Source organism: Egretta garzetta, unplaced genomic scaffold (genome assembly GCF_000687185.1).
Source record: "Egretta garzetta isolate BGI_Z169 unplaced genomic scaffold, ASM68718v1 scaffold547, whole genome shotgun sequence".
Taxonomy (NCBI): domain Eukaryota; kingdom Metazoa; phylum Chordata; class Aves; order Pelecaniformes; family Ardeidae; genus Egretta; species Egretta garzetta.
This window is the reverse complement of record NW_009260174.1, coordinates 602,310-611,401: the sequence shown is the minus strand read 5'-3', so window position 1 is coordinate 611,401 and position 9,092 is coordinate 602,310. Positions and strand designations below refer to the sequence as shown.

At 39.3% G+C, this 9,092-nt stretch overlaps 1 protein-coding gene across 1 annotated transcript in view; it reads left to right on the top strand.

Annotated features, from left to right (window-relative positions):
* Nucleotides 1–3,780, top strand: part of YAP1 (Yes1 associated transcriptional regulator) — a gene marked incomplete at its 5' end in the record, with an annotated part of 84,868 nt that extends 81,088 nt beyond the window's left edge. Inside the window, 2 exons of the mRNA XM_009641763.2 lie at nt 1,074–1,186; nt 1,823–3,780. Of these exons, the coding sequence (XP_009640058.1) occupies nt 1,074–1,186; nt 1,823–2,061 (352 nt within the window). The remainder of the gene's footprint in view (nt 1–1,073; nt 1,187–1,822) is intronic.
* Between the last annotated feature and the right edge of the window lie 5,312 nt (nt 3,781–9,092).

The window sequence follows — 9,092 nt, the reverse complement described above, 5'->3', positions numbered from 1 at the left end:
GGGAATCTCGGCTCCGGTGCCTGGAGCCCCTCCTGCCCTCCTGCTGCCCTGGCCTGGGGGGCTGCAGGGCTGCTCCTCTCACGTTTTCTGACTCCCCTCTCCCAGCTGCTGCATAGTGGGGTTTTTTTTCCCCTTTCTTAAATAGGTTACTATAGAGGTACCACCACTGTCACTGACAGGCTCAGCTTTGGGCAGCAGCAGGACAAATGTGGAGCCAGCTGGAACCAGCTGTGTCTGACATGGGGTTAGTTCCTGGTGTCTTCTCACAGAGGCCACCCCTGCAGCCCCCCTGCAACTAAAACATTGCTACTCAATAGCAATGGGGGGCCTACTTCCCCCCGTGCCCCAAATTTCCCACTGCAGCTTTCTTGGTCTTGCTCACTGCACTGGCAGTAAGAAAGTGAATGCACGTAAGGCCCCGTGCCATCGCTGTTCTGTTACTGTTCTGTCAACAAGATGGTTCTGAACAGGGTTTGTTTACAGGATGGCTTCTGTACCAGCATTTGATTTATATTAGTGCGCTCTCTTGCCATGACATGTATGACTGAACTCGTAGTAATGCGGCAGTGGAAAGCAATTGAAGAATTGCTAAAGGAGTTCCAACTATAGCTCCTATTTATATCAGCAGTGACCTAAAAATACACTTCAGTGGTTGATTAAATGAGGGGACATTAGTAGTTAGAATTTTTTTTTTTTTTTTATCCTTACAGAAGTGTGAAAGGGTACACCATTATTATTATAATCATTAGGGACTGTCTGTGGTATGCTTCTAATGGTTTTTAGCTGTGGGTGGGTGTGAAAAATTTAAAACTGCAGAACACAGGTAGGCAGTTTTTTAAAGCTGCTTAAGTACAGTCTCATCAAGTGAGATTGAATCTAATACAGGTCTAGCTGGGAAAAGTCTGCATAAAATAAAACTCAGGTGTATCTCAAAGGCTTCAGGTTGTGATTAAATAGAGTGTTTCTCATGACAGCGATGCTTTTAAAGCCCTTGAGTTGGTTCAAAACCAAGCATTTATTTGAATTTCTTCAGTACTCTACCCTCATTTTTTGCTCCCATTCTTCTGTTACAGTGGAACATATCACTCCAGAGATGAAAGCACAGACAGTGGACTTAGCATGAGCAGTTATAGTGTACCCAGAACCCCCGATGACTTCCTGAACAGTGTTGATGAGATGGATACAGGTTTGTTTTTGTGTACATCCTTAATGCATGTTTTCAAAATATACTTGTGTCCATGAAATGCTCAGCCCCTTTGCAATGAAAACAAGCAACTCTGAGAAGCTGTGAATACTTCTCTCATTGTTATGCCACTTTCTTCTATTTCTAGAATAGAAATATTATAGTTAGATTTGTGAAAAACATACTTGTGATCGACTCTATTGGGAGGATGGGGATTGCTCAAAAATAGTGTCACTCTGTCGTTATGTGGAATTTGAGTGTCCGTTTGCTTTTTTAAATAATACTGTTTGTCCAGCACTAAGAATAGTACCTCATCCAGTGTTGCTAATACAGTACCAAAACAGTATTTGACTCAATATTGTCTTTTTCCTTTAAGTGTAAAAATTAAGATATGGTAAATGGCATCAAAGATCTGTACAGATTTGGGTCAGTAGGTGAAAAGGTTGAAACAAAGGCATGTTCTTTGTACATTTGCATGCAGTCAAGTCATCTTTGGTTTTTATGTTGGATTTCTATGAATCATGTTGCTTGTGTGATGCAAGAGATACAGGATTAACCTTTCACCAGGTGTCCTGATAAACTGTGGGTTTGGTACTTCCAGTATATTTAACGTTCATCTTTTTTTTGTGTTACAACTAGGTGACAGTATCAGCCAAAGTAACATACCGTCCCATCAGAACCGTTTCCCAGACTACCTTGAAGCCATTCCAGGGACAAATGTGGACCTTGGGACACTGGAAGGAGATGGGATGAATATAGAAGGAGAAGAACTGATGCCAAGTCTGCAAGAGGCTTTGAGCTCTGACATCCTTAATGACATGGAATCTGTCTTGGCAGCCACCAAGCTAGATAAAGAGAGTTTTCTTACTTGGTTATAGGGGCCTCAGGGAGACTGAATTCTATATCTGTGAAGGATCTAAGGAGAATAGGACATCTGTATCTGAAGTTCAGAACAAGCCAGTGTGGCACACTGGCTTGTGTTCAGAAAAAGTACATGAACAGATATTCAACAAGATTCTTTCGTTTTGCTCTTCCTTGTCCATCGCTGCTGTTATATATTGCTGACTTTTTTCCACAGTTGACTCTGAAGAACAGACATCTTCTTGATCTTTTTCTATTGCTGTTGCAACTACTGTTCAAGGGGGGTGGGGAGGGATGATGAGCCTATTTGGATGACGAATGCCATTCCTTTTGTCCTAGTGTGCGCTTGCATATCATTTTATCTAAGTACTCAGATTTGAGAGTTAATTTCTGCATGTCACTGCTTGTAGTTTGCTCAGATAGTTGTCTCCTGCTGCCTGTGGCAAGTGGTAAAACATGACATACTGGGGTGACAAGCCAAAAATGATGTATCTGGTCAAAAGAAGTCAATACTGATTTGGAGATACGACTTAAAGGAGGGCTGAAGACTGTTTGGCATTAAGTGTTTCTACTAGTAGCTCTTTCATTAGTCACAAAGTGCTCTTGTTCATATCTTATGTTATAGTAAATCATGAGTCATTTTACATAGAAACATATATGAACTTTGATTGTTGCCACATATTCTAGCCTAACTTTTGTTTGTCAAAAATAGTTTGATTATTTTTGTTAGTTGGTTTAACTGTAGCTGTAGGATGGGAAGTAATTATAGGTGTTCTTTTTTTAAAAAATAGTGAAATCCAAAGGGTTTTTCTGATTTCACATAGTCTTATTTAAATCTGAATTGTCTGCTTTTTTTATACTTAAAACATGCCTATTGTAGCCTGATAAGCTAGTGAGTACATAAACCAGTATGTTTTGCCTATAACTTTTTTATTTTTTTAAAAGGCTAGCTTTGAATGTAATCAATTAGAATTCATGACCAGTGGCTTATTTTTCATGTTTATTTGCAAGGTTTTGAATTAGAATCTGATTGCAGAAGTGTAAAAGTTAGATTCCCAAGTGTCATATGTACGATTTTTAAATGCGTTTTAAAGTAGCAGAAACCATTTTAAAATGACAGATGCGTCTAATCTCTCTTCTGGTTTTCAGTTTTGATATCTAAGCGAGTTTAGATTTTAAAATCCTTAATGGGAAAAAATTTTATGAAAAGTTTCTCTTAAGTTAGCATGGAAAAGGTCTGAACTATTAATATCACTAGTTGCAATGAAAAGGCTAGAACACCAGAAAAAAAAAAAAATCCTCAAGAAAAACTCCTAAGTGTAACAGTTATCAAATTCTGTTTGGTGAAAAATAAGCCCTGGACGCTATATGTAGAAGAATGTAAAGATATGTGCTAGATGGTGACATGAGCAGGTAATGAAGTGTATATTAGTAGTAGAGCTTAGCATGGGGTAGAGGTGAATATGAATTATCTTTATTTTAACAGGAAGAGATGTATCACTAAGTTGTCTGCAGGAGTTGACACAGCTTCCAAAGAGTATTTTTAAATGAACAAAATGAGCATGAATCAAACTTTTAGTATAAGCTATGAAGTTTCATGGGGCTTTTGTTTTTTTCTGATGAAAAGTAGTGTCACCAGTTAACACCTCTCTAATTAAGGGCCTGTCGCCATTCTCAACATGAGCCTTTATTTTGAAGGGTGTATAACTTGACAATAAAGATACTGTAAGTGTGAAACCTGGTTTTGAAAAAAATCTCAGCTAGCAGGGGCTTCTGCTGGGGAGAGATTTGGGGGGGGGGAGGGGTTGTTTTGTGTTTTTTTAGACATTGATTATTTTTCAAGTTAAGAGTGAATCGGCAAAACAAAACAAAAAGAAACCCCTGTATTACTATTATCATTTGGATTTTTTTATGCTTCAAAAATAGCTCTGTTTTCGGATAATGTAAAGAGTGAAAACTCTGAAGCAAGTCTCATTTTAAAAACTGAAGCAGCAGAGGCGCAGAGGTTTGAAATTTGCCACTATAAATGTACATTTACTACTTCACATAAGGATGTCAGTGTTTGAAATACACAAAATTGTTTGTGGCTTGTTATGGAATACAGGCAGGTTTTAAAATACCAATTTTCAAAACACATCCACAATGACAAATATATTCTGCTACACCAATAACTGAACGATTAATAGGCCACTTATATTGTGCAATGACACAGTAGCTCCTAAAGCAGTATATTGTGTCCAAGATAGGGATTTTAGTAGCATTTTTACGATTTCATTATGAATTCTTCTCTTTTCTTCCCTTCAGGAAAAAAAGACACTAAGTTGTTGTAACTTGAATGGTCTGACATAAAACCACAACAGCAAGGAAACACAGAGCTGATTCCATTTCAGTTGTCTTCCACAGTTGTGTCCAGGTACAATAGCACATACGATGCACTGAGTGCAAACTCCTGACAACCTGTACCTTGCTACAACAGGGATGAGTACAGAACAAATTTTCTTTCCTTGCTTTTGTGCATTTGTCACAGCTTTAATATTTGAATGTTTTCTTCTCATTGTAGAAACACTAAATGGCTTATACTGTACTCGGGTAGCACTGCTTAGGGTAGATACTGACAAACTGGGAATCCTTGAACTACTCTAACATTAATTCTGTTTTGTGATACTTATTTTAAGTGATTTTAATACATTTCCGTTCTCTCATTTATTAGGAACCATACCATAGAGATGCTGTACTGTTGGCAATCAACATTAATTTGGATTTTTTTTTTTTTTTTTTTTTTAATTCTGCAAATGCATTGTTTGATGGAGTGGTTAAAATTGTTTGAAATGCAAAAGTGTTTTGGGTAGTATTTTATACTGATGTATATATTGAAACAGAAATCATTGTAATAATTGTAATAGCTTTAGTTATAAATACACTACATGCAGACAGATGGGGCTGTACAGTACTGTGCTGTTCAATGCCTGGGCAGGGCTACTGCTTGGAAACAAGTTGCAGTGTCAGTGAACCATACGGATCAAATATTGTACCATTCAGTGTTGGCGCTCACCAATGCAAAAGGAGAAGAGACGATTTCAACATGATTAACACTACATAGCTTTCACACATCTGGTAAATTAGTACTAAAGTGACCATTTCACTTACAAGCATGTTTTTTTTTTTTTTTTTTATACAAATTAACAGGTGTGCCTGTGTAAAATAATTTGTTTTCTGTATCTTGGAAAAAATACTCTCCACATTTAGAATGTTGTATGTTAGAGAACTCTTAAATGCACCCTTGTCAAAAATTATATATATTAGTTACCAATGTTACTTTTAGATATGAGCATGACTAAGTTAGGTACTTAAGTACGTTCTGTTACATTATTTTTCTTTATGTAATACTTTTTCAGTTGTTTTATTTGGTATAAATATATACTTTGTGCTTAAACATCTTTGTTTGTTTTTAACATTCAATAGTATGTAAAGATACTGATTTCCTTCAGTAAGATGGATGCATTGAATTGTTGGAATTCCTATAGCGGTATGTCTGTTCTCATCCCCCTTGTCACAGCTTTCGTAGTCATAAACTCCATTCCTGCAAACATTGTGGACAAGCTCACCTAAGAGACAGAGGAGTCCCACTGAAGTCAGTGAAGGCGTAGCATTAACGTATGCATCTCTGGGTGTTTGCAATATTGAAGAGACAGTGACTCTACCGAGCCTCATACAGTTTGTGTAAAACAGTAATTGCATGTGGCACTGTAGTGAGAGCTGGTAACAGAATGGCGGTTATCTACTGTAAGAAAGCATCCGCTCTTTGCAGATATGCTTGCAACGTTCAGGATCTTCCCACGTAGCAGATACGTTTTGGGCTAACTCTTAAGTTTATACAATAATTTGTGGCAGACTATCAATAAAGACACACTATTTTCATTTCCAAGTTTTGACTTATGAATTGTGAACTATGTAATGACATACCTTGAAAGTGTCTGAAGATTTTTAGTTTAAAAAATTTCGTTAGGATTCATTAATTTTGACCTTCTGCAAAACAGAAATTCCGAAAGGTTGTTTTTAATGTAATGCACTTTGTCATGGCTGAAGTCATCTGCTACTTGCATTTTAGCTGTTCCAGAGTTACTGCTCTTCAGCGCTGAAATGCCTCAACCCTGTGAAATTCAGTGCAGTTGCGCATTTTTCTTATTTTAAGGTCCAGGGCTCAGTGCTTCTATCAGTTTGTCTTTTACTTGTGAGTTCGTAGCTGGGTTTAGTCACTCAGATCCTTTAAATTTAAACCTAACATCACACCTTGCACCTGGGAGTAGAAAGCCAGTGCCAGGGCATGACAAGGCACCAATTTTGTTTGCTGATATCACTCTCTGCCATTTATAAGGTGGTGACATACTGCAGTAGTTGAAGTATGAGTGACCTTCTGAGGCAGCCCTAAATAGACCGTATTACAGCAAAGCAGGGCATCTGGTCCAGGTGTTCCAGGCTCACTTGGCAGTTCTTTCTGAAATATTTTCAACACTTAGTTAAAAATAAAAAGTATTGGTTTCAGCAAGCCAGAAATAGTGTGCTTCAAGGAAGCTCTGAGACTTCCCTGTGCTAACGTGCAAGTTATCAGCAAAAAAAGCATTTTTCACCTAGGATCATTAATAAAATCATTATTTGAGATGGGGCTACGATTGGTCTAGTACCTCCTGTTCCGGAGGTTCATTTGGAGATAAAGTGGGGCCATAGATTTTATTTACAGCATCAGCAATCCACAGTGGCTGTGCTCCTGTTGAAGAGTAAAGGTGTGCTTCTCGCCCCTTGTCATCACCACTTACTGTTGCTAACAGCAGTTATCCGCACCCTCTAAATTTAGATGTCGTCAAAGCGGGAAGACATCTCTACAGCATGAAAAATCTTGGCTTACCTGAAATGGTAAAACCAACGCTAACTGAAGAACCAAACTGTCTTCAGAGTGTTGGGTGGAGCTTTGTGCCAACTATCCTATCCAGTGCTTAATGTCTCTTAAACAAAAAAGCCAGCTGAATAAGAAAAAAAAACAAGCAAAAAAGCACATTGAATAAGAAATGTATAAACACCAGTACATCTGACAAAGCTGCCTAATGGTTCTTGTGGAAAAGTCATGATTTTTACTTCTCTTGACCTACTCCTCTCTCTCTAATGCAGAAGTTGTAAGAGTGAATGCTACAGATACAGGCTGTTACTGACTGCTATTATTTTCTCAGTCTGGGAATGAAGTTGGTCACTCTGATTATAGTATTTTTTATATTAAAATGGCTTGTATTAGAACATGAGAGGCACAGAAATTTTATTGGATTTTCCTGTCTTTTTATTAGCAAATGATTTTTAAAAAAAAAAAAAAAAGGGCGGGGGAAGTCAGGAGCAGCCCAAGAGGCGCTGTCCTCAATGTTACGCAGCAGCGAAATAGAGCTCCATAAAAATGGTATGGTAGATCTCACCTGAAATGCCCTTTTGCTTTCTCCCCTATATGTCATTTCTGAGCTACTCTAGTGTTTTTTAAATTATTTATGGTATTTACCATCTGCGAGTTTTGCTTGCCTAACACCTAAAGACTGGGACCGCAGCGCTGGGTGCTGTTCGTCCCCAGAGGAGAGCAGAGTCCCCCCGAGTCCCTCTCCAGAATTCAGCCGTCGCCCTGTTTGAAGTCTGTAATACAGTGCAGGAATTACAGCCTGACTCCCAGCACCCTGCCCAACCACTCTTACGGGATGGTTATTGCCAAGCACGGTTTTTTGAACCATGGTGGATTGCTCTTCTGGTTTGCTTTCCCAGAGGCTGGAAAAGTTCAGCTTTCCCATTTCATTACTTCAATTTCTGCGGGTGGTTGTCAGCAGGGGCATGGAGGGCCCCTGACGCCAGTGCCACCATGCCTGCTGGAGCGGTCAACCTGATGTTAACAGTGATTTTTTTATTATTTTTTTTTTAAAGCTGGCAGTTTTATTCAGTCTTTCACTCATAGCTTCATTGCTAGGCATGCCAATACAATTGTCTCTGCTCTCTTGACTGACCAGTGACCCTTTTCAGATGTCACCAAGCGATATGACCCTTTCCTAGCCAGCATCTGCTGCTGAAGAGTGTGATCCGGAGGCCTCTGAGAGGTCCAGCTCTAATTCTGGACTTTCAAAGTCTACAGTTAAAACAAGGTACTGGTTACATGGATGTATGGCAAAATCCCAGACCCACACTTCTAAGAAATTGCGTGATTTAGGTGGTGATACCTCACAGCAAATGTCAGGAACTGTGAGATGCCTTCTGGTTAGACCGGTGGCCTTCAGCCCATGGTCTGCAAGGGGCTATGGATGCCTCTTCAGTCCAAGAAGCTGCTGGCCAAAGGAAAGCCTGTTGGGCAGCCTTACACTTTGTGCAGGAGAGATTCAGCCTGCTGCTGAGGGAAGTTTCAGTGCCTACAAAAGGCGACAACTGCTGGACTTGTTGAAGCCCCCCCACTGCTGCAGGCTGTACCTGCCACCACCCCCATGCCCACCCACCCGTGATTCTAACAACAGCTTTAAAGCCCTGGCTTTTGGATGTGCATACACCAGGATGTAAAACTGCTTTTATTTCTTAATTTTCATTTTTCACTTAAGATATGACTCTCCTTTTAAAGGTCTTTGTTCCTGTTAACAGCCTTTCAGGATCTTTCTCAAATGCAAGACTAAAATAGCCTTTTGAGCGTGAAGTAATGGAAGCTGAGCTTACAATGAGAAATACCCCAGAGTTTTCCCTAAAAGCATGTTTATTGTTAGACACTGAAACGTGTACCTGGTTCCAATTCAAAATAGCAAGGGAGACAGAGATCATTCCTCTTGGCATTCTCTGCATTCTTATTCAAGTAGCAAGGAGTTTAACCCACAGGCATTTAACTTGGTCCTTGGAGGCACTCGATGAATTAAATTTGGTAATCTTTATATAGATACAGATTCCCCTAAGAATTATCTGAATATAATGTGCACCAGCAGATCACTGAAAAATAGAAATTTCTCTTTGCAGCTTAGTGGCAGGGAGGGTCGCAGAACTGCCCGCCCAACAG